At 72.8% G+C, this 23,906-nt stretch overlaps 2 protein-coding genes across 3 annotated transcripts; one reads left to right on the plus strand and one right to left on the minus strand.

The window, feature by feature from the left end:
• Positions 1–2,881: 2,881 nt before the first annotated feature.
• Positions 2,882–17,805, plus strand: THRA (thyroid hormone receptor alpha). 2 transcript variants are annotated; one of them, XM_075171597.1, is made up of 9 exons: positions 2,882–2,903; positions 9,031–9,234; positions 10,482–10,543; positions 11,600–11,700; positions 11,775–11,922; positions 12,166–12,371; positions 12,767–12,913; positions 12,991–13,249; positions 14,816–17,805. In XM_075171597.1, exons 2-9 carry the CDS (start codon positions 9,182–9,184, stop codon positions 15,064–15,066), a joined length of 1,227 nt encoding a protein of 408 aa, XP_075027698.1. In that variant the 5' UTR covers positions 2,882–2,903; positions 9,031–9,181; the 3' UTR covers positions 15,067–17,805. The 2 variants fall into 2 exon arrangements, with proteins under 2 accessions (XP_075027698.1, XP_075027697.1); XM_075171596.1 differs by lacking the exon at positions 2,882–2,903 and adding an exon at positions 8,393–8,452.
• Positions 17,806–17,846: 41 nt separating this feature from the next.
• NR1D1 (nuclear receptor subfamily 1 group D member 1) lies at positions 17,847–23,284 on the minus strand. Its single transcript, XM_075171594.1, has 8 exons — positions 23,138–23,284; positions 20,679–21,011; positions 20,504–20,592; positions 20,277–20,421; positions 19,441–19,901; positions 19,119–19,304; positions 18,451–18,661; positions 17,847–18,381 (listed from the first exon to the last, which is right to left on the minus strand). Exons 1-8 carry the CDS (start codon positions 23,163–23,165, stop codon positions 18,182–18,184), a joined length of 1,653 nt encoding a protein of 550 aa, XP_075027695.1. The 5' UTR covers positions 23,166–23,284; the 3' UTR covers positions 17,847–18,181.
• Between the last annotated feature and the right edge of the window lie 622 nt (positions 23,285–23,906).

Below are 23,906 nucleotides of genomic sequence, written 5' to 3' on the forward strand. Positions count from 1 at the left end.
GGGCCCAGCTCGGCCGTGCCGCTGGGCTCGGGCTATATATAGCGGCTCCGCGCCGCAGAGCAGTGGGATGAATTTTAATGAGCTTGTTCCGGCCGACTGCGTCGCGCCCCGAGAGCGATGCGGCCCCTCCACGTCCCTCGTCCCCCCGGCTCGGGGTCTGCTGCAGGGCGTGGGGTCCCCACCCTGCCCGGGGGGGGCTGAGAGGCCTGGGGGTGGCACTGGGGGCAGCTCGCAGGCTCATCGTGGGGGACGGGGGACTGACGACGGGTGGGAGAGGCGCCCGTCCACGCGCCAGGGGGTTTGCAGGCGAACCCCAGCCCTGCCTCAGTTTCCCCCTTGGAACGTAGGGTGCTGGGTGGCCGCGGGTGCGGGGATCTGGGGACACGGCGTCGTGCTGAGGTGGCCGAGCCCAGCGGGCCGGGGGCAGACACACTCAGCCCCGGCCGCGGCCTTATCGCGGGCAGACGGTGTTGGGGGGGGGCGGCCGCAGGCGCGCCGTGTTTGCCGAGGATAAAGTGTACGGTACAGGCAGGGGGCCAGGCCGGGGGTGCCGCCACCCTGCCCCTGCCACGCTGGCACCCCAACTGCCACCAGCCATGGGGATGGGGTGGCCCGGTGTGCCGCAGGGACCAGGGGGGCCATGGGGACCATGGGACCAGGGGGTCCAGGGGGGCCACGGGGACCACAGGGCTGTGGGGACCAGGGGTAGCATGAGGACTGGGGGACTGAGGGACCAGGGGGACCAGGGGGGCCATGGGGACCATGCGGCCACCGGTGTGGGACACCCACCAGCAGCCCAGGCTGCCCTGGGTTGGAGAGTGGGGGCTGCTCTGGGCACCGCTGTGCCACAGGGACCCCCATCCCCTGGGTACCCCCATCCCCTGGGTACCCCCATCCCCTGGGTAGCACTGTCCCCTTGCTGTCCCCATCCCCTGGGCACTACCATGCCCTCAGAGCCACTGTCCCCTCAATGCCCCCCTCTCCTGGGTGCTGCCGTGCCCCAGTTACCCCCATCCCCTGGGTACCACCCTCCCCTGGAAACCCTCATCCCCTGGGGACCTCCACCCCCCCCGCCCCCTCGTCCCCTGGGTACCCTCGTCCCCCGGGTGCCACCGCACTGCCTGTGCAGCCCAGGGAGGGGGGGCTGGGGGGGGTGGCCAGGCCGAGCCCCCCGGGGGTCCCAGGGCCGAGCTGCGGTGCCCTGGGCGGGCGGGGGGACACGGCAGCGGCCCTTTAAGCCCGGGCATGATGGGACGTGTAGTCCGGCGGGTGGGGGGGGGGCGCAGGGGCTGCTGGGAAGGAGGTGGGGTGGGACGGGCGGGTTGGGGTGCTGCGGGGGGGGACCCCCAGCGCCCTCCCCAGAGAGACCCCCGCGCCACCCACGGCCCCACGGCCCGCCCCACGGCGGGGTCCGGCCCCACAGCGGATCCCTGCTCCACACCCCCCGGGGGGCGCAGGGGTAGGGCCCACCCGCGGTGCGGGTGCCCCGTGGGGCCGGGGGGGCCGGGGCCGGATCCTGCCCGGGGCGGTGCGGGGCCGGGTGGGCCCCCCGTGCCAGGTGTGTGCCGCCGCACTGGGGCCGCGCCGGGCACCCCGGGGTGCGGAGCTGGCCTCCGCCCCGTGGGCACCGTCCCCACCACCCGTGGGCACTGTCCCCGGCTCCCCACGAGCACCATCTGCACCCCACCACCAAGGGCACCTTCGCTGGGGCCCTGTGAGCACCGTCCCCAGCTCCCCCGGGTGCTGTCCCCAACCCCTGTGGGCACTGTCACCCTTGGCACTGTCACTGCATCCCTGTGGGCGCTGTCCCCAGCTCCCCGTGGGTACCATCCCCACCCTGTGATGGGCACCGTCCCCGGGCCTCTGTGGGCACCGTCTCCAGCTCCACTCAGGTACCGTCCCCAAACCCAGTGGGAAGTGTCCCCAGTCCCCATTGTCACTGTCACTGCATCCTTGCGGGCACCGTCCCCAGCCCCTGTGGGCACCATGTCCACCACGCCACGGGCACCATCCCCGGGGCCCTGTGGGCACCTTCCCCCGCTGCCCCTGAGTGCTGTCCCCAACGCTTGTGGGCACCCCGTTGTCACTGTCACAGCATCCCTGTGGGCACTGTCCCCAGTCCCTGTGGGCACCATCTCCACCCTGCCACGGGCATCATCCCTGGGCCTCTGTGGGCACCATCCCCAGCCCCCCTTGGGTACAGACCCCCGCCCTGTGGGCACCGTCCCCTGTCCCCGTAGTCACTGCCACGGCATCCCCGCGGGCACCGTCCCCAGCTCCTCGTGGGCACCGTCCCGGGCTCCCCACACGCACCAACTCCGCCTGGCCAGGGGCACCGTCCCCACCCCGGTGGTCCCCGTCCCCCTCGCCCCTCGTCCCGTGGGGCCTCCTCGCGGGGCCGCCCTCCCTCCCCGTCTTTCCGCTGCTCCCCCGTGGGTCCCCACGCGGGGTCCGTGGGGCGGGCGCGGCGGGGTGCAGGGAGCGGCTGCGGCCGGCGGAGGGGGCTGCGGCCGCGGCGGAGCGGGCGGGCGGGCGGCGCGGCGGGGCCGGGGGAGGAGCCAGGCGCCGTCGGCCGCCGCCGCCGCTGCGCCCCGCTCCGCTCCGCTCCGCTCCGCGCCCCGCTCCGCTCCGCGCCCGCCGCCCGCCCCGCGCCCGCCGCCGCCGCCGCCGCCGCCCAGGTACGGCCCGAGCGGGCCCCGCCGCCGCCCCCCGCCCGGCCCCGCCGCAGCCCGGTTGTTTACCGCCGGCCGCGGCCCCCCCGGGCGACCCCGGCTGAGCCCGGGCGCAGTTCGGTGCGTGCAATGGCGGGGGGGGGGTCGGGGCGGGGGGAGGCCGGGAGCGGCGGGGAGCGGCGGGGAGCGGGGGGGGGGCGGCCCGAGCGCGCACCGGGAGGAAAAACACGGGTAAATATTTTTCTTGAAAAAATCCGGGCGTTTGGCGTGGGGCGGGGGGGCCGCGTCCCCCCGTGGGGCCGGGGGGGGCCCGCGCCCCCCCACCCCCGCTGCTGCAGCGCGGGGCTGCCCGCGGGGCACGGCCGCTGCCCACCGCCCGCCACGCCACGCCACGGCCGGGGGGGGCTGGGGGGGTCCGTGCACGGCGGGCAGCTCCCCCGCCCGCCTGCAGCGCCGTGGCCCCCCGGCCCCACGTCTGCTGCGTGGCCGTGGCGTGGCGTGGCGGCGTGGCGGGGGCCCGTGGGCCCCGGCCGTGGCGGCGGCGTGGCTCTGCGGTGACGGGTGCGGGGCCGAGCCGCGGCGGGGCCGTGCCGTGGGCAGGTCGCGGGGCCGTGCCGTGGGCAGGCCGTGGCTGTGTCGCGGGGGGGGCAGGGGGGCCGTGGCCCGGCCGGGCCGTGACGGCGCCGCAGGAGGAGGACCGTGGGGGGACCGTGGGGGGGCCGTGGCTGCGCCGTGGGGGGGCCGTGGGGGGGCCGTGGCCGTGCCCCGTGGCCGTCCCCGCCCGCTCCCGCTCCTGGCAGCGGCGGCAGGAATGCCTGCGATTTTTTTTAATTTTTTTTATTATTTTTTTCTGTGCCGGGAGCGGAGCGCGGGGGGGGCGGGGGGGCGGTTCGGCCGCTCCCGGTTGGGGCGGGGGTAGCGGGGGGCGTCCCCGGCGCGGGGGGGGCTCCGGCCCCGCACCCCCGGGCTGCCCCCGCCGAGCGGGGCGCGGGGCGTGGCGGGGGCTCCCCTCCCCACGCCGCCCCGCGGTCCCGAGGGCGGTGGGGGACCCCGGGGGGGGCCGGATCCTGCCCGGGGTGCGGCGGTCCCGGTGCCGCTGGCGGGGCGCGGGCTGCGGTCCCGGCCGGGCTGCGGTGAGTCCCCCCGTGCGAAGCGGGGAAACTGAGGCAGGGCAGCCGGGCGCCGCGGCCAAGGTCACCCCGGGACCGGCCGGCCTTGCCCGGCCCTCCGGCTCGACCTCCCCGCCGGCCCGGCCGAGGCGGCGGCCCCGCGCCGACCTTCAGCCGCGGCGGCCGCCGTGACCCCCGCGCCGCGGGGCTGCCACCGCCGGCACCGGCCGCGGGGGGGGGCCGGGGCTGCGCCTCACCCCACCTGACCCCCGCCGGCACCGGGGACCCCCGGGGCTCCGGCGGGGCGGGGGGGCCCGGGGCCGCCGTGGGGCGCGGGCAGGCCCCGGTGGAACCGGTTTGGGGGGGGCTCCCCCGCCCGGGGGGTCTTGGCGCAGGGTGGGGGCGCGGCGCATCCCCCCCCGCCCCCGGCGCTGCCGTGCGGCTGCGTGTGCCCCCCCCGCAGCTGCTCGCACACGCCGGTGCAGCCCCGTACCCCCCGGGCCGGCAGCGGGGGGGTCCCCGGGCGGGGGTCCCCGCCTGACATCCCCCGCCCGGCCGCGGCCGTGACCTTCGTGGGGCCGCGGCGTGGCAGCCCGGCGGGCGGGAGTCCGGGGGGGGGTGGCATGGGGTGGGGAGCCCGGTCCGGGCGCTAAGGGCCGTCCCCTCCCGCGGCCCCGCACCCCGCGGGCGCTGGGGGGGCTGCGCCCGCACCCCCCATCTCCGTCCCCTCCCGGGGGGCGGCGGCTCCAGGAAGCGGGCCCCCCCCCCCGTCACTCCCCGCCCCGCCGCTCACTTTCCCGGGGCAGCGAGCGCGGCTGCCGGCAAAGCCTGGAGCAGCCGCCGGGCCCGGCCCGGGGGTCCCAGCCCGCGCCGCCCCCCCGGCCCCGCCGGACCCCGCGCAGCCGCCGGTGCGCGGTGGAGCGCGGGGGCGGGGCCGGACGCCTGGGTCCCCTTCCAGGCGGGTGGGGGAAAGGAGGAGGAGGAGGGGGGGATGCGGTGAAGGCGAAGGCGGGCGCGGGCAGGACGCCCGGGGCCCCGCTCCCGCTGGATGCGGCCGGGGGGCGCGGCGGAGCCGGGACCCCCCGGGGCGGTGTCACACGGAGGTGGCCCCGGTGCTGCGGACCCTTGGCCCGCCCCGGACGGGTAGGGGTCGGGTGGCTGCGGGGACCCCGTGGGGACCATCCCCTGCGTCCCTTTCCCGGGCCAGGGTGTGCTCCCCCCGGACGGGCTCGGTGCCCGTTCCCACGTCCCACCGGTGGTGCCGACCCCGGGTGCCTCGTGGTGAGGTGGCAGCTCCGTCTCCCCGACGAGCGGGGGCCTCCGGGGAGGGAACCCAGGAGCCCCCCCGTCCCGGTGCACGTGAACCGGGGCCCCCGATTTAGAAACGTCCCCATCCCCGTGCCAAGCTCCAAGCGCTGAGAATAGCTCCCCGGCGTCCCGGCACAGCCTCCCCGGGGCAGGGGCACCCCGCGGGGCTCGGGACCTGCAGCCGCCCCGGCGAGCTGAGACCGTGGGCAAAAGGCACACACCGGGTGCCCGGGGGTCCCCGTCGGGTGTCCTTTGTAGTCAGGAGGAGCGGAGGCACGGGGATCCGGTCACGTCCTGCCGCGCTGGCACGAGGGGCACGGTGCTGGGGGAAGTGGCACCGTGGCTCTTCCTCTGCTGAGCAGCTTCCCGCCGGCGGCCCTGCTGGGATGGGGAAACAGAGGCACGGCCGAAAGCAGAGGGAGCAGAGCCGGGGCTGCCGCCTTGTCCCGGCCGCACACTCGGGAGCCGCGGGGAGGAGCGTGGCCTTGGTTGGACTTAAGGGCACCAGGAGTCCCTTGGGGTTCGTGGTGGCTGCGGGGCCGGGTGGGGATCAGGGTCGCGGCACAGGTCCCCGCAGTGGCGATCCAGGACCCATCGCAGGTGCGAGGCGGCGGCAGCCCTTGGGTGCTTGGTCAGCGCCCGGGCAGGTCACTGTCCCCATGGCCACGCGCCCTCGCTTGGGTGGTGGCTTCCCTGAGCCACCGAGCCCCGGCATGGGCAGGACCCCGGTGCCCATGCGCCCTGGCCACAGCAGACACAGGCTTGGCCAGCCCATGCCACGGCCCGGCCCGGACCCTGTGTGCACAGGGAGGGGGCACCACGCAGGTCCCCTGTGGCACGGGGTGGGCTGCCCTGATGTCAGGCCCATGGCATCCCCCGCGCTTGGGCTGCCCAGCTGCTGCGCATGCCTGAGATTCCTGCAGCCTCCCGGCACGCCGGCCCCATTGCGCACTGCCATGCGTGCCCCACGGCACCGGGCACCCCGCCGCACCAGGCACTGCATGGCAGCGGGCATAAGGTGACATGCACCGGCAGAGGTGTGGGGTGAGAACAAGGCACGGGGCAAGGACATCCATGTGGCACCGGGCACAGCCACACATGTGGGCACTGGCGTGTGCCAGGTGCTGCCAGCCGTGCCACAGCAGGTGCCCCCGCGCCTGGCCGCGCTCCTGCGGCACGGTCCTGCCAGCCGGCGCAGCCGGGATTTCTCCGGCTGGGGCAGAGCAGTGCTGCTGCCCCGGTGCCCACTGTGCCGCTGCCCGCGGCTGCCTGCACAACCGGGCATCACGTGCCGGTGTCTGGCGGGTGTGGGACTGGCGGGTCTGCCTGCGGCGCCCTGCCCCCAGCCCGCGCTAATCACGCTAATTGGCACCCTGGCTAAAGCGCTTAGGCCCTCACCTCCCTGACCCAGATGGCAGCTGGGTGGGGGGAGGGGGCACCCGGGACCCCCGGAGCCCATCTGTCCTGAGGGGGCAGGGACACCGATGGGTGTCCCCGTGGGGCATCCCCAGTACCTGGCACCCGTGTCTGGCTGCACGGAGGCAGCCGGTGCCTTCGCAGAGGGGTGTCCCCTGGGCTGTGGTCCCCATCCCCGGGGGGTCCCCGGGGGCGGCATCCCTGGGGAATGGGGTGCTGGGTGCCCCCCGCGGGGCGACGTGGCTCCCGCCACTGGCCCAGCCCTGGACTTTGCCCCCAGGTTGTTTTCCATCAGCTGCAACCACCCGACTCAGCAGAAACGCTCCCTTGGGCGTGGGGCTGGGCTGGGGGGAGCACAGGGTGGGGGCCCCCGCTGGCTGCCACCCCGCTCCCACCCAGCCCCGCACCTGATCCCGCAGGGTGGGGACGCACGGGTTGGGGTGCCACCCAGCATGGGGAGCAGCACGAGGGGCTGAGACCCGACTGCACTCGTTGCACGTGTCCCGCAGGAGGAGGAGGAGGAGAGCCGCCTCCCGTGTCTGGCTGTCTGGGCCGCCCCAGCGCAGCCGGGATTCCTCGGGCGACGGTTCCTGGAGCGGCACCGCGGGCTCGGCCGGGCGCTGGGTGCTGGCGATCCCGGGGGTGTCGGCGGGGGCTGACGGGGACGCTCATTGGCGCGGGCGAGCTGCGACTTAGCGGCACTGAGCCCTGGCTTTAGCCCTAAGCCCCTCTAATTTGACACCGCTTGCCGGCCAGGCTGCCCTGGCGGGGAAACTGAGGCAGCGGTGGCCAAACCCCCCGGCAGCGGGTTTCAGAGTGCCCCATGCCCTGGCCCATGCCAGCTTCGCCGCGGCAGTGATGCACCCTGGCCCCACACGTGCACCGAGCGGGTTGGGGCTCTGCCGGCGCACGGGGTCCCGGGGGAGGGGGGGCGGGGGGGGGGCTGGTGCCCGGCAGGGCCGCGCAGCCCTGGCGCGCTGCCAGTGCCTATACTTGGAAGTCTCCGCGCGCCGTTCCCATATGGAACAAACATTTGCTGCAGCCCCCAGCCGCGCCGCCCCGGCTCTATAGGTACCGCTGGCGGCCGGCCCCAAAGCCTGGCCTGGAGCTGTGGCAAAGAGCCCTGGCCCCCCCCGCGAGCCCCCTGAGGTGGGGAGGGGACCCGGGGATGGTGAGGTGCCCCGCAGTGCCTCAGTTTCCCTGCAGGGGCAGGCGATGGCCCCCCCCCATGGCACATGCCTGGGGGCGGCTGGGACCCCTGGTGCGAACCCCCCCATGTGTCGCCATGCGTGCTCTCACCCCGCAGCGGCGTGGCATCCTGCCATGCACCCATGGGTGCAGCATCCCTCGCCCCCATCCCGCTGCTGCCCGGGCATCCCCAGCTGGAGGGGGGCCAGGGGGCTGGGGCGCCCTGCGGTGTGGGGGTGCCGGGGGGGCCGGGTGCAGCCGAGCCCCGGCCGCTGTGTTTTAAATCCGCCGGAGGAATTTCTGCCGCGGCCAAGACAAACGTGACCTACTTTCTGCCTGTCCCCGCATGGAGCGGAGGAGCCCGAGGGCCGGGCACGGCGCCCGGCACAGCCCCACAGCCCCCCCGGTGTGGGCTGGGGGCCCCCGCAGCCCCGCGCGCCCCTGTGCTGGGGCGGGTCACCGGGGGTTCATGGGGCGTGCTTGCAAACAGGGCCCCCCCATCCCGCTGGGGTGCTGCGGCTGTGCAGGGTGGGTGCTGGGCACCTGTGGGGACGTGGAGCCTGAGCAGGGGGAGCGAGGGGGGGTCTGCCAGGGTCGTGCCTCGGTTTCCCCATCACGGGGCTTTGCAGCAGGGGGGGATGGTGGGTGCCCCCGGTGCTGCCCGCGCCCCGGCCCCACTGCGCCATGTCTTTGCCACAGGAGAGCTTGTGGAGGAGGGATCGCCCAGCTCCCCCTGGCCCCCCCGGCGCCCCCCGCCCCGTAAGTCGCCCCCCGCCCACCTGGCATAGGGGGGGCCACGCATGGAGCAAATGCATCGGGGCTCAGCCTGGCCCCAGGGTGCTCCCCTGGGCGGGGGGGCTGCTCTGTGCGCCCCCACCCCCTTGGGCTTCCCCCTAGTGGGATGGGGGGGCCCCCCCAGCCCTGCCCCACAGCTGGGTGCAGCACCCGCTGCCACCGCTTTGCACGCTTGTGCTTTCCCGCACGCTCTCGCACAGCCTTGCACACCCGTGCACGCTCTCGCCCGCCCCGCGTGCTGTTGCACACACCCTGCAAGCCCTCGCTCACTCCACGTGTTCTTGCACGTCCCCCGTGCTCTCGCCCAGCCCTGCGCGCTCTGCACGCTGTTGCACGCTCTGCACGGCCTTGCACACCCTGCGCGCTCTCACCCAGCCTCGCTCGCTCCTGCACGCTCTCGCCCGCTCCACGCGTTCTTGCACCCCCTGCACGCTCTCGCCCGGCCCTGCACCACGGCGCGAGCTCCCAGGGGGCTGCCTGGGGCTGCAGCCCTCGCCCCCCCTCGCTGGGGGTCCGGGCTCAGCCGCAGTTTGTCTCGGCAGGGTCCGGCCCGGGATGCTGCGCGGAGCTGAGCACTGAGGTGGGCGCCATGGGGCGCGCGTCGTAGCCCCCCGCCGTGGCCCCCCCGCGCGTGGCACCGGTGGCGGAGCCCACTCGGTCGGTGCTGAGCGCTCCTTGATGGAATTGCGGTGAATGGAACAGAAGCCCAGCACCCTGGACCCGCTGTCGGAGCCAGAGGACACCCGGTGAGCCCCCGCCCTGTGCCCACGCGGGCACGGCCGCTGTAGCCTCCTCTGTGCCCGCGTCACCGTGCCCCACGTGTCCCCATGCCCTGTGCATGCTAATGCCCTGTGTGTCCCTGTGCCCTGTGTGTCCCCATGCCCTGTGTGTCCCCGTGCATCCCTGCGTGGCCGTGTACGTGTCCACGCCCTGTGTGGCCCCACGCGCTGTGCATCCTAATGCCTTGTGTGTCCCCAGGTGTCCCCGTGCCCTGTGTGTCCCCTTGCCCAATGTGTCCCTGTGCATCCCTGCGTGGCCGTGTACGTGTCTATGCCCCGCGTGTCCCTGTGCCCTGTGTGTCCCACGTGTCCCCATGCCCTGCATGTCTCTGCACCCGGTGTGTCCCCATGTGTCCCCATGCCCTTGCTGTCCCCCACATGTCCCCACGCGTGCCCATGCCCGTGTGTCCCCCACGCGTGCCCGTGCCCCCGCGGGGGCCTCTCCCAGCCGCCCCCTTCCCCGGCCGGGGCCCCTCGGGCCACCCTGTCCCGGGGCTATTTCGGGAGGGCCGCCCGCTCTCACGTGCCCCGGGGGGAGCCAGGCCCGGGGTCACCTTGGGCTGGAGCCCGGGACCCCCCCGCGCCGCGCCCCGGGCGGGGGCTGCAGGGGCACCCCTGGGTGCGGGACCCCCCCCAGCCGCAGGTGCCCATCCCCGTGGCGTCGGACCCCCCCAGCCCAGCCGTGCCAGGCGCCTCCGCCAATGGGCTAGTGCCGTGCGGGCGAGGCGCGGACCCCCGCCGCCCGCCATTGGCTGAGCCCCTCTGATGTCACTTCCCCGCTGAGCCAAAAGGACATTTTGTCTTTGACTGTAAATGAGCCCCTCCCCCACTTTCCCCTCCCCCAGCCCTTCCCTTCCCCTCCCCCACCCTCCACCCCTTCCCTTCCCCTCCCCCACCCGCCACCCCTTCCCTTCCCCTCCCCCCCTTCCCTTCTCCTCCCCCCACCCCTCTTCCCCCTCCCCAGCCCCGGCTCAGCCCCCCCCGGGCGATGCCGTGTCCCGGGTCGGGGGTCCCCAGGGCCCCCGCGTCACCCTGCACCCATGGGTCCATGCCCCAATGCCGGACCCCACACGTGGCATCACCCCTGCACGGGACCCCGGGGCGAGGGGTTCCCAGCTGCGGGCGGGCGGGGTGCAGGGGGGGCCGGGGCGTGGGGGGCTGTGGGGGGCCGTGGGGGGCCGTGGGGCCCCGTCCCAGCCCGCCCCCTCCCGCAGGTGGCTGGATGGCAAGCGCAAAAGAAAGAGCAGCCAATGTTTGGTGAAGAGCAGCATGTCAGGTACGGGCCCCCCCCGGGGTCTCCTGGGCACCCCACGTCCCTGGTGGGCACCCCGGGTCCCCTGGGCACCTTGCGACCTCACCGGGTTCCACAGGTACCACGTGTCCTGCCTGCATCCCACGGGCACCCCACGTCCCTGCTGAGCATCCCGGGGTCCCCCGGGAACCCCAGGTCCTCGCCAGGCACCCCAGGGTCCCACGGGCACCCCACTCCCCTGGCCCCTCCGGCATGTCTCTTCTGGGTCCCACAGGGACCCCGGCACCCCACGTCCCGGTCAGAACCCCGAGCGCCCACGTCCCCGCGAGGTGCCCGTCCCCCTCCGCGCCCCGTGGGTCGGGCCGGGGCGGTGCTATCGGGGCCGGCAGCACCCCGGGGTGGGAGATAAGGGGGCCCCGGCCGGGCGCTGCCCCCCAGCCCTGCCCCATTCCCCAGCGGGGAGCGGCCGGCGCCGGCGGGATCCTGCCGGGGGGAGGAGGGGCCCGCGGAGGGACCCGGGCGTCCGGCTCCCAGCCCATCCCTCCCGCACCCTCCCTGCTCGGGGGGGGGGAGAACCCCGGGATCCCCCGCATCCAGCACCCGCAGGGCACCAGGGTGGGCTCTCGCGGCCCCCACGCCCGGGTTTGCTCCGTCCCGGGGGGGGGTGCAGGGATCCCGAGGTGCTGGGGACCCCCCCATGCATCATGGGTGCTCTGTGCCTCAGTTTCCCCGTGAGGCCGGTGATGGGGGGGCTTGGGGGGCTGGTCCGCGGGCTGCCAGCCTGGGGGACCCCGGACAATAGCATGGACAGTGGGCCATTGTGCGCTGGGGGGGACGGGGACGCCCCCCCGCAGCCGGCTGGGGAGCCGAATAATGGGAGCTTTATTGCTGCGGGGGGCTCGGGCAACCCCCCCAGCCCCCCAGCCTTTAACCCTTCCCGTGCTGGGGCTGCCCGCAGCAGGGCGGGGGGCAGTGGCAGGGCTTGGCGCAGATGCTGTCGCAGGGGGAAACTGAGGCGCGGGGCGGTGCAGTGGTGGCAGCGGGGCGCGCCGGGGGTCCCTGACGCGCGGCGCCCCGCAGGGTACATCCCTAGTTACCTGGACAAAGATGAACAGTGCGTGGTGTGCGGGGACAAAGCCACCGGCTACCACTACCGCTGCATCACCTGCGAGGGCTGCAAGGTGAGAGGGCGGGGGGGGCAGGGGGGGGCAGGGGGGCTCACTGGGGCTCACCGTGACCCCTCCGCTGTCCCCAGGGCTTTTTCCGTCGCACCATCCAGAAGAACCTGCACCCCACCTACTCCTGCAAGTACGATGGCTGCTGCGTCATCGACAAGATCACCCGCAACCAGTGCCAGCTCTGCCGCTTCAAGAAGTGCATCTCCGTGGGCATGGCCATGGACCGTGAGTGCGGGGGGCGCGGGGGGGCGACTGCTGCTGCTGCAGGGACAGCTGGGGGTCCTGGCACGGCGGGGGGGTCCCGGCACGGCTGGCGGTGCCGTGGGGCGGGGTGCCTGGTGCAGCATCAGGACAGGACCAGGCTGGGGTGCCGGGCATGGGGTGCCATGCCGTGGGAGCAGGTCGGGATGCCTGGCACGGCCTGGCGGGGGGCCGGGGGGGTGCCAGCTGACGGGGGGCTCCCGGCAGTGGTGCTGGATGACTCGAAGCGGGTAGCGAAGCGGAAGCTGATCGAGGAGAACCGGGAGCGGCGGCGGAAGGAGGAGATGATCAAGTCGCTGCAGCATCGCCCCAACCCCAGCGCGGAGGAGTGGGAGCTGATCCACGTGGTGACGGAGGCCCACCGCAGCACCAACGCTCAGGGCAGCCACTGGAAGCAGAAACGGAAATTCCTGGTGAGGGCACGGGGCGGGGGGAGCCCACCGCCCCCCCGGACCCCTGCCCCGGCCGGTGGCAGCTGAGCACCCGCACGCTCGGTGCACGCATGGCAGGCAGTGCCCATTGTGCCCCTGCACCAGGGGGTGGTCGGAGCTGGGGGTTTGGGACGTTGCCCGGTGTCCTTGAGCTTGTCACCCCCAGAAGGGTTAAGGGGTGAGCGGTGACCGAAGGGGACAGCTGTGCCCTGCGGGGTGGCCCTGTCCCTGTCCCCATGGCAGCGCTGGCACACAGCTCCCTCTCCTGGCTGCTGCCCCGCACCCAGCCCTGCCTCGGTTTCCCCCTGTCCCGATGGGTGTCCTGGGGAGGGACGTGGTCACACCGCACCCCCCAACCCCACCGTCCGTCCCCGCAGCCCGAGGACATCGGCCAGTCGCCCATGGCCTCCATGCCCGACGGGGACAAAGTCGACCTGGAGGCGTTCAGCGAGTTTACAAAAATCATCACCCCGGCCATCACCCGCGTGGTCGACTTTGCCAAAAAACTGCCCATGTTTTCGGAGGTAAGGGGGGGGCCGGGGGGGGCGGCGGGGCCGGGGCCGCAGCAATTGCCCCCCCGCTGACGCCGTCTCCCCCCCAGCTGCCTTGCGAAGACCAGATCATCCTGCTGAAGGGCTGCTGCATGGAGATCATGTCGCTGCGGGCGGCCGTGCGCTACGACCCCGAGAGCGAGACGCTGACGCTCAGCGGGGAGATGGCCGTCAAGCGGGAGCAGCTCAAGAACGGCGGCCTCGGCGTCGTCTCCGATGCCATCTTCGACCTGGGCAAGTCCCTCTCTGCCTTCAATCTGGACGACACTGAGGTGGCCCTGCTCCAGGCCGTGCTGCTCATGTCCTCAGGTAGCGGCGTCGGTGTCCGCCCCCGGGGCTGCTGGGGCGGGGAATGGGGTGGGCACCCCGGTGCCCAGGGAACCGTGGGGTGCATGGGGTGGGCACCCCGATGCCCAGAGCCCCCAGCACCCAGGGTGGGCACCCTGGGGAACCTGTGCCCCACTGCCTTTGGGGAGGATATGGGGTGGGCACCCCAGTGCCCTGGCGTGCATGGAGTGGGGCACCTTGATGCTGTGAGCGCTTGGAGGTGGGCACGGCCAGGAGCTCCCAGGGTGGGCACGGAAATGCCTGCTGCCCTAGGAGCTGGGAGTGCATGGGGTGGGCACCCGAATGCCCCTGGGGAGCTGTGCCAGGCTGTGCTGGGGGAATGTGGGGTGAGCACCCTAATTCCTAGTGCCCTGGGGAGCTGTGCCAGGCTGGGAGGGGTGCAAGGGGTGCGCACCCTAATCCCCAATGGCCACGAGCATGGGGTAGGCACCCTAATGCCCAGTGCTGCAGCCTGGGGGTTCATGGGGTGGGCACCCTAATCCCCAGTGCTGCAGCCTGGGGGTGCAAGGGGTGGGCACCCTAATCCCCAGTGCTGCAGCCTGAGGGTGCATGGGGTGGGCACCCTAATCCCCAGTGCTGCAGCCTGGGGGTGCATGGGGTGGGCACCCTAATCCTTAGTGCTGTAGCAGCCTAGGGGTGCAAGGGGTGGGCACCCTAATCCCCAGTGCTGCAGCCTGGGGGTGCAAGGGGTGGGCACCCTAATCCCCAGTGCTGCAGCAGCCTGGGGGTGCAAGGGGTGGGCACCCTAATCCCCAGTGCTGCAGCAGCCTGGGGGTGCAAGGGGTGGGCACCCTAATCCCCAGTGCTGCAGCAGCCTGGGGGCCCATGGGGTGGGCACCCTAATCCTTAGTGCTGCAGCAGCCTGGGGGTGCAAGGGGTGGGCATCCTAATCCCCAGTGCTGCAGCAGCCTGGGGGCCCATGGGGTGGGCACCCTAATCCCCAGTGCTGCAGCCTGGGGGTGCAAGGGCTGGGCACCCTAATCCCCAGTGCTGCAGCAGCCTGGGGGCCCATGGGGTGGGCACCCTAATCCTTAGTGCTGTAGCAGCCTGGGGGTGCAAGGGGTGGGCACCCTAATCCTTAGTGCTGTAGCAGCCTGAGGGTGCATGGGGTGGGCACCCTAATCCCCAGTGCTGCAGTAGCCTCGGGGCCCATGGGGTGGGCACCCTAATCCTTAGTGCTGCAGCAGCCTGGGGGTGCAAGGGGTGGGCACCCTAATCCCCAGTGCTGCAGCAGCCTGGGGGCCCATGGGGTGGGCACCCTAATCCCCAGTGCTGCAGCCTGGGGGTGCATGGGGTGGGCACCCTAATCCCCAGTGCTGCAGCAGCCTGGGGGCCCATGGGGTGGGCACCCTAATCCCCAGAGCCCAGGAGCACGAGGTGCATGGGATGAGCACCCCGATGTCCTGGGGAGCTGTGCCAGACGGAAGGGGGCCTATGGGGCGGGCACCCCAGCCCCCGGGGGGGTGTGGGCATGCAGCCTTGCGGGAGGACGAACCCCCCCGGACGCTGGATCCTCTGTGCCCACAGACCGGACGGGGCTGATCTGCGTGGAGAAGATCGAGAAGTGCCAGGAGACGTACCTGCTGGCCTTCGAGCACTACATCAACTACCGCAAACACAACATTCCCCACTTCTGGCCCAAGCTGCTGATGAAGGTGACGGATCTGCGGATGATCGGCGCCTGCCACGCCAGCCGCTTCCTGCACATGAAGGTGGAGTGTCCCACCGAGCTCTTCCCCCCCCTCTTCCTCGAGGTCTTCGAGGACCAGGAGGTGTAGGGCTGCCACCCCCTCATGCCCCCCCCTCGCTCTGCCCCCCACCCCCCAAATTTTTCTTATCCCTGCCCCTCCCCCCCCAGGGGCGAGGGCGGGGGGATGCTGCGCCCAGGGTGGGGGTCCCGCTGTGCCCCCCGCGGCCGCCCCCCCGCCGCCCCCCCGCGCCCCAGGACTTGACGAATTTTGTTTGTTTGCACAGGGAAGGGCCCCGACGGTCGAGCGTTTCCTTTATTGTCCTTCTCTTCTTAGATTATTATTTTTTAAGCATTTATTTCCCTCCCTGAGAGGCTAAAATATTAAACTAACTGCACTTTGGAAGGAGAGAGGAGGAGGAGGAGGAGGAGGAGGAGGAGGAGGAGGAAGAGCAGAGGAGAGGAGGGGGCTCTGGGCTGCACAGGGAGAGGCTGCCCCGGCCGGGGGGGCCGTGGCCACATGCACTTTTGGCCAGGCAGCAGCGCGGGGGCCGGGGGGGGCCAGGACCCCCCCATAGTGGGGCAGGGGACGGGGGGGGGCACAGCGGCAGCGAGGGGGACCCCAGCCCATGGGGGCACAGGGCTGGTGGACCCCCCCGCCCAGCCCGCTGGCCTCTGGGTCTGCCCCGGCTGGGGTGGCCCCCCCACACTCCCCCCCCCCCCAAATTCGGGGCCAGATTCGGGGCTTTGGTTTTCTCTGTCTTTTTTGGGCTGAGAGGAGACGATTTTGTGCCAAGCGCCAGCGGACGGTGGGCGCTGCGGGACACTGGGGGGGGTTGTGAGGACCCGCTGCGGCCGCCCCCCCCACACCCCCACCTTTTCCGTTGTCCTTTTTTTGTTGTTTTTCCCCCCCTTGTCCTCGTGGGTTTATTTGTCGTGTCCGTCAGGAGTTGCAATGGCCCCGGAGGCGCCGGCGGGGGGGGCAGCGGGTGCCCCCCCGGGACCCCTCACGGCCCCCACTGCACTACTGCCCCGGCCCCCCAGCAGCAGCACTTCGGGGGGCTGCACCCCCCAAGCGCCCCCCCTGCTCCCAGGGGGGGCCGGGCTGCGGCAGGGGCCGGCGGGGGACCCGGGGGGGGGCCAGGGGGTCCCGGCTCGGCGGGGGGCAGGGCTGCGGCGGGGGCACCCGGGAATGGTTTTATCACCTTTTTCCCCCCCAATTTAGGTTTGTGAATTTTTTCTTACCTCAGGCGGAGGCCGAGGGGGGGCGCGGGCCGGGGGGCGGCCGGCGAGGCAGGCAGCCTGCCGGGGCCCACCTAAGCTAATATATATATATATATATAAATATATATAAAATATATAATTTTTGTAATTAAAAAAAAAAATCTTTTTACGGGTCGTTTAAAAGCAGAAATCCCAACACGAGACACTTCCCCCCCACCCTGGGCACAGGGGGCCGGGCCGGGCTCCCCGCCACTCCCCGGCCCCCCCCATAGGGGTCGTGTCTGAGGGCCCCGCCGGACCCCCTGCAGCCGGGTCGGGGGGTGCAGTGGGGCCATGGCGTGGCAGGGCCGCGGCACCCACGGGTGCCCTTGTGGCCGGGGGGCTCACGGTGCTCTCGGCCCCTCGCAGCAGGGCCAGCTTTGCAGTTGGTGCAAAATGTCTTAATCTCTCGCCCTGGGTGCCCGGCACAGGGGGGTCCCGGTGCGGCCCCCAGCGGGCACGGCGGCGCTGGCACCGGCTGCGGGTTGTGCAATAGGAGTCGGTGCCCGGAAACACTAACGCCCGCGCTGGGGGGGCGCCGGGTTTGGGGATTCGCCCCCCGGCAGCACCGGCCCCCGCTGCCCGCGGTCATGCTCAGCCCTGCCCCGTGCGCGCCATCCAGCGCCGGCCTTAACACGTGCCTTCGGGCTGCGGGCAGGGGCTGTGGCCCCTGCGGCACGGCGCCCGGGCAGTGCCCATGCCATGCAATGCCGGTGCAGTGGCCGTGCCGTGTGATGCCAGTGCAACGGCCATGCATGCTGGAGCAATGCCCGTGCGATGGCCATGCCGCGCCGGTGCAGCGGCCGTGCATGCTGGTGCAATGCCGGTGCAGCGGCCATGCTGTGCCGGTGCCGTGGCCATGCGATGCCCGTCTGTTCCCGTGCACGGTCCACGGGATGCTGTGCGCTGCCTGTGCGCTGCCTGTGCGCTGCCTGTGCGCTGCCCACGCTCGCTGCCTGCCTGCCCGCAGCAGCGTGGCAGGGCAGAGCTGTGCCAGGATGTGCGTTCAGCAGCAAACGTGACGCCCGCAGCCGGGTGTGGGCCCCCCCGGGCGGCAGCACGGTGCCCTGGGGCGACTCGTCCTGGGGGCACAGCCCGGCCCCCCACCCCGCACGCCCTCGCCTTCGCACTCCCCCCGCGCCCCCCGGGCCGCTCCCTCTCGTCTCCGTCTCGCGTCGCCATCGCACGTCCAGCGTCGGCCCCGGCTTCGCCCGGGGGGGCAGGACCGGTGCCCCCCGCCGCCTCCCCCAGGCCGTCCCCGTCCCCGCGTCCCCCGTCCCCCCCAAGCACATACCTCATGGCTCCCGGAGCTGCCCCTGCTTGGGGCCGCGTCGAGCACAGCCGGTGCGGCTCGGCACGCCCCGGCACGGCTCGGCATGGCCCGGCGCGGGGTCCCCCTACTATGCATGGTGCCGCGGTGGCGGCGGGGGCCGCGGCCGGCGTCGCTGAATGTAGGGCGCGGGATGGGGGGGCCGCTGAGCTCCGTGACAATCACAGTCTGTGACGTGCGATTTTAAACCCTTTTGTGTTTTGGTCAGGATTTTAAAGAAAGATATTTTTATGGTAATTGTTGCTGGTCTATTTTACTATATATTTATGTAATAAATATATGATGAAAAAAAAAACAACCAAACCCAACCAAACCCACCCACACAGCTCGGCTGGATCTGGCCTCTGCTTTCCACCGCTGGAAGTGGCCAGAGTGGGGGGGCCAGGGCGGGGGAACCCCCCCGGCGCTGCCAGCGGAGCCGTGGGGCTGGCGCCCAGCTGGGGAGGGTCCTGGCATCCCGGTGCCCACCTGGGGGGTGCAGCCCCCCGGGAGTCCGGCGGGCGCCGTGGCGTTCGTGCTGCCCCTCGGGGGGCTCGTGTGTGTGTCCCCCCGCCCGTGGTGGTATGTACAGGGGTGGCGGGTGCGCGGGGGGGTCCCGGGGTCCGTCGGGGCCCTACTGGGCGTCGATGCGGAAGGAGAGCAGCTTCTCGGAGTGGAGGTTGTTGAGGGTGCGCAGGTCCGGCAGCTTCAGCAGCAGCTTGGTGAACCGCGACGTCTCCGCCGGGTGCGTCTTCAGCACGAGGGCGCGCAGGGCGCGGATCAGCGTCTCCTGCAGCTGCTCCACCGACGCCGTGTCCTCCATGCCCGAGCGGTCTGCAGGGACGGGGCATCAGCGGGCGGGCAGCGACCCCCGTGGCCCCCCCGCATCGCCCCGGCTCCCACCTGCCGAGACCAGGACGACGGCGGTGAAGAGCCCCAGCTCCTCATCGGTGAGGTCGAGGGCGCTGAGCTTCTCGCTGAACTCGAACATGGAGCTGAGCAGGTCGCCCATGCCCATGCCCCACAGCTCCTCCAGGCTGTACTTCGTCCGGCTCATGAACGTCACCGTCTGCTCCTTCACGTCGAACAGCGAGGCGAACCGAACCATCAGCACCTGCGGCACACGCGGCGTCAGCGGGAGGGGGCACCGTGCCATGCCGCGGGGCATCCTGCAACGCCGCGGGCTACCGTGCAATGCCGTGGGGCGCTGTGCTGGGCCGAGGGGCACCATGCGATGCCATGGGGCACCGTGCCATGCCGGGGGGCATCCTGCAACGCTGTGGGCTACCATGCAATGCCACGGAGCACCATACGATGCCGTGCTCCATGCCATGGGACGCTGTGCAATGCCATGGGGCACTATGCCAGCCCATGAGGCACTGTGCCATGCTGTGGGGCATTATGCAATGCCGTGGGGCTCCATGCCAGGCTGTGGGGCACTGCAATGCCATGGGGAACTGTGCAATGCTGTAGGGGCACTGCGCCCATGCCATGGGGCTCCATGCCAGTCCATGGGGCACCGTGCAACGCCGCAGAGCACTGTGCCGAGCTCTCGCCGTCTCGGGACGTACCTCGAAGGTGCCGGCCTTGAGCAGGGTGACCTGGTCGTGCTGGGAGAGGGCCTGGAAGCCGGGAATGTGCTTGGCAAACTCGACCACCTCGCGGACGGCGGGGGTGAAGCTGAGGGAGAAATCCTCCCAGATCTCCTGCACCGAGCGCCCGCTGCGGCCGGGCGGGTGGCTATTCATGGGGCAGGCCTGCGGGTGACGGCACGGCTCAGCCCGGCGCCGCGGGGCTCCCCCGGCCCCGCCACCGCGGCACGGACAAAGCGATTAGTGCGATTAGCGGCTAAAAATATCCGAGGAGGGGGAGCGGGAGCCCCCGGGCGCTCACCGGCAGGACGTCCTTGGTGCCGCGGGGCCAGGGGCAGCCCCGCACCGGGGGCTCGGGGTAGGCGGGGGGGCAGAGCCGGGGCTCGGGGGGGCCGGGGGCCCAGGCGGGGGGCGCGTCCCAGCGCAGGAGGCTGTTCTCGCAGGCCGGGGGGGGTCCCAGCTTGTCGTGCGCGTAGACGAAGATCTCCTTGTGGGCCTTGGCCACCTGCGCGATGACGTCCTCGGTGGCCCCCCCGGGGCTGGGCGAGCGGGGGGGCGTCAGCTGCTGGGGGAACTGGGAGAAGCAGGCGGGGGGGGCGAGCGGTGGGGGGCCGGGGGGCGGCGCACGGCCCCCGCCCAGCGCTGGACCCTCGCCGGGGCTGGGCATCCCCGGCAGGGCGCTGCCCATGCCGCTCATGGCGCTCTGCATCTCCGCCAGCATCCGCTGCTTCTCCCGCTTGGGGATGCGCCCGAAGCGCACGGCTGCGGGGGACACTGGCATTACTGGGCAGCCCAGGCACGCCGACCCCCCCCAGCCCTGCGCGATGGGGGGCCGGGGGCTGCCGGGAACGTGGCTGCATCCCTACCCCCCGGCTTGGAGGGGATGTACAGCCCTGAGCAGGGGGGATCCATCCCTGGAGGGGACGTACAGCCCCAAGCACAGCGGGGGGGGACGTGTCCCATGGGGCGTGCACAGCACCCAGGGCAGGCAGGGGGACCCTGTCCTGGAGGGGTGCCCATCCTGGGAGGGGACATGCAGCCCTGGGCACGGGGGATCGCACCCCCGGAGGGGACGTACAGCACTGAACATGGGGTCCCGGGTTCTGGAGGGGCCGGGGGGGCCGGGGCCGAGCTCACCGTCACGGGACATGCCGACCAGCAGGCACTTCTTGAAGCGGCATTGCTGGCAGCGGTTGCGGTTGATGCGGACGATGGAGCAGTTCTCGTTCTTGAGGCACTTCTTGTATTGGATGTTCTGCTGGATGCTGCGGCGGAAGAAGCCCTGCGGGGCGGGGGGGGGGTGTCACTTGGGACCCCCCCAGCACGGCAGGGGCTCCGCGCCGCCCCGGCCCCAATCCCAGTACCTTGCAGCCCTCGCAGGCGTGGACGCCGTAGTGGAAGCCGGAGGCGACGTCCCCGCAGACCTTACAGAGCAGCACCATCCCGTTCAGCTCTGCAGAGGGACGGGGGTGAGCGGGGTCCCGGGGTGCCCATTACAGGGGGGGATCACCCGCCGCCCCCCCGGCCTGCCCCACTCACTGGTAACAGTGCTGCTGGCTTTGCTGGGCGAGCTACGGCGCCGCTCATCTGTGGGGACCTGCTGCACCCCGGGGAAGTTCACTGAGGAGCCGTACGATGAGGAGGAGGAGGAGGAGGAGGAGGATGAAGGGGAGCCATCCTCACGGGGAGCCAGCGAGCCCCCACCATAGCCGCGGGAGTCCTGGAGGGAGCCGGTGGGCGACGGGGGAAAGTAGGTGGGGAAGGGCTGGGAGCCCGACTGGGAGCTGCTGTTGGAGCTGTCGCTGCAGAGCGAGACGGGGCTGGTGCGGTTGGGCGAGGCGCCGCTGGAGCCCACGTAGCTGATCACGCCGCCTGCGGGCAGAGCAGCAGGGCCACACATGCACCGAGCTGCGCCGGGCTCAGCCTCCCCCGGCCGAGAGGGGACCCCGAGAGGGGGATCACAGCCCCTGGGTGGGGTGGGCGGGGGGTCCCCAGGGAAGCACCCGGAACCATCCCGGACCCATGGGCGTCCCACAGCACCGCAGCCACACGTGCGCCGCCCACCCTGAGTCAGGCACCGCGCCCACCGGCCGCCACGGGTGCTGGCCCCACGTGGGATGGGGACAGCCGGGTTGCCTGGTGCATGCCGGCCGGGAACACGGGCACGGCGCCCCGGAAGCACCCGCGGGAGGAATGTGGGCCGGGAACCCGCCGGAGGCATAACCGGGAGATCACAGCATTTACAGCCGCCAGCTCCGGCCCCATGCCCACGGCACAGCCCGGCTCCCAGCCCCACAAGTCCAGACAGAGCCCCACGGCGCAGCCCCCCCCATGGCACCTGGGGTGGGGGGGTCACAGCGCAGCCCCCTCAGTTGGGGAGATGCAGCCCCACTGCAGGGCTGCAGCAAAGGGCAGAGGCTGGGGGAGATTTGCACGGGGGAACCCCACAAAGGTGGGGACCAGCGTGGGGGGCACATGCTCAGCCCCGGCGCCGTGCCCACGGCCAGCCCTGGCAGAGGCAGAGGTGACAGACCCTCCCCGTTCCCCCTCCACGCACGGGGAAGGAGCAGCAGCACCGGGACACGGCTCTGGCTGACTCAGGGCCGGGACACGTGGAAGGTGATGTTGGGGACACACGGGATCGCCAGAGCCATGTGTCTCCCGCCGCACACGGTGCCGCTGGCACGGATGCCGCGAGCCGGAGCCAGCCTACCACCACGGTACATCATCCACCGCCCCCCCCGCCTCACTGAGCCACCTCCAAAGGCGGTCACCGAATTGGGGACAGTGGGTCCCATACCACCCACCCCCCAGGACTGCAGCTCCTGGGGACCCCCAGCTGCTGGGACACCAAAATACTGGGAGGAACCCCCCACCCCAAAGCCCCGGGTTCCCCCCCCAAGGGGGGGGTCCTGGGGCTTTGGGGTGGGGGGGTCCCCCCAAGGGGTTGCAGCAGAATGCGGGGGCCATTCCCGACCCCGCAGCACGGGGACCCCCTGGGGACCCCCCCCCAAACAGCCGCCCCGCAGCTCTCCCCCCCGCTCCAAGCTCAGGCGGCCTCACGCCGCCGCCCCACGTGCTCGAGCCGCACGTGGCCTCCCGCGGTCCCGCCCCTTCACGCTTTGCCCCGCCCCCTCCACCCCATTGGCCTGTCGCGACTCCCCGCCCCTTCTCGTTGCCCCGGAGATAGCCCCCCCCTCCCCTCCCCTCCCGCGTTGGAAAGGGCGAGTGGAACGCGGCGTCCCCGCTTCCGGGTGTGACGTCACGAGGGGGGGCAGCGATGATGTCATGAGGCGACCAATGGGCGGGGGCGGGGCGGGGCTGCGGGGAAAACAAACTCCGCACGTGGCAGCGGCGGGGAGGGGTACACGTGCCGGGGGGGGGGGCCATCGCCTCCGTTCCCCCCCCCGCCCCTCCCGGTGCGCGTCCCCGCGCGGGGCGCCCGGGCACGCGTGGCACCGCCTCCGCCGCCCACGGACTGCCCGGACCCGGTGCGCTCCCCTCCGGTCCCGCTGCCCGGGACGCCCCGGTGCACCCATCCCGGTCCTCACCCTTCTCACCCCCGCGTCCAGCGCGTCCCGGCGTTCAGGACTCCCCGGTCCCGGTCTCCATCCCTCCCGCGCCGGCGACCGGAGCGCCCCGGTGCCGGCGTCCAAGACGCTCCGGTGCCAGCGTGCATCCCTCCCTCCCTCCCGGGGACGCCCCGGTCCCGCTGCCCGATCCTTACCCCGCTATGCAGGACCGCCCGGTCCCGGTAGGAAGGAGCCCCGTTCCGGGATGCGGTCCCGGTGCGCATCCTGCCCGGTCGGGTGTGCAGGACCCCCCGGTCCCGGTGTCCGGACCCCTCCGACTCGCAGTCTCAGCGCGCAGCCCCTCGCTGCGGTCCCTGGTGCACTGACCCCGACTCCGGTCCGGTGCTCGCGACCGCTCCCGGTGCCGACGCCCACACGGTCCCGGCGCGCACGGCCGCGGGCGGGGGGCTCCGGCGGGGCACTGACCTGTGCTGCCGGCCTCGGGGGCGGCCATCCTCGGGGGGGGGGGGGGCGAGCCTCCGCCGAGCCTCCCGCAGCCGGAACCGCGCCGAAGGGGGCCGAGGCGAGCGGAGCCGCGCCGAGCCGTGCCGCGCCGCCGCCCGGCAAGGGCTGTTGTGCGCCCGCCGCCCGCCCCGCCGCCCGCCCGGCACCGGCCGCGGCTGCGCACTGGGCCGCACGCGGCGCCGCCGCCTCCCCCATGTGATTCCCGGGGAGAGCCTCGTGCCCCAGTGACACACTTTCCGCCGGCGGCCCCGGCCCCGCGTCGCCGCCGGGGAGCCCGGGCACAACGGGGACCCCCGCAGCGGGGCCGCCACCCAGCCCGCGGGGACCGGCACCGGGACCGACACCGGCACCGGCCCCGGCCCCTGCACTGGGGACGCCCGGGCACTGCAGAGCAGCGGGCAGAGGCGGGGACACCCGGGCATGGCACTGTCCCCTGCACAGGGGACACCCAGGCACAGCGCTGGCACCTCTGTCACCTTGCATGGTGCTGTCCCCTGCACTGGGGACACCTGAGCATGGCACTGTCCCCTGCACAGGGGACACCCAGGCACAGCGCTGGCACCTCTGTCACCTTGCATGGCGCTGTCCCCTCCACTGGGGACACCTGAGCATGGCACTGTCCCCTGCACAGGGGACACCCAGGCACAGCGCTGGCACCTCTGTCACCTTGCATGGCGCTGTCCCCTCCACTGGGGACACCTGAGCATGGCACTGTCCCCTGCACAGGGGA

The sequence above is a fragment of the Calonectris borealis genome, chromosome 22 (assembly GCF_964195595.1).
Source record: "Calonectris borealis chromosome 22, bCalBor7.hap1.2, whole genome shotgun sequence".
NCBI lineage: Eukaryota > Metazoa > Chordata > Aves > Procellariiformes > Procellariidae > Calonectris > Calonectris borealis.

Coding starts and splice junctions, on each gene's coding strand:
- THRA (XM_075171597.1), top strand. CDS start 9,182: ATGGAACAGAAGCCCAGCACCCTGGACCCGCTGTCGGAGCCAGAGGAC. Junction 9,235..10,481: donor TCGGAGCCAGAGGACACCCG/GTGAGCCCCCGC, acceptor CCCCTCCCGCAG/GTGGCTGGATGGCAAGCGCA. Junction 12,914..12,990: donor AACTGCCCATGTTTTCGGAG/GTAAGGGGGGGG, acceptor TCTCCCCCCCAG/CTGCCTTGCGAAGACCAGAT.
- NR1D1 (XM_075171594.1), bottom strand. CDS start 23,165: ATGGCCGCCCCCGAGGCCGGCAGCACAG. Junction 21,012..23,137: donor CCCCGAGGCCGGCAGCACAG/GTCAGTGCCCCG, acceptor CTCTGCCCGCAG/GCGGCGTGATCAGCTACGTG. Junction 19,902..20,276: donor GGTCGGCATGTCCCGTGACG/GTGAGCTCGGCC, acceptor TGTCCCCCGCAG/CCGTGCGCTTCGGGCGCATC.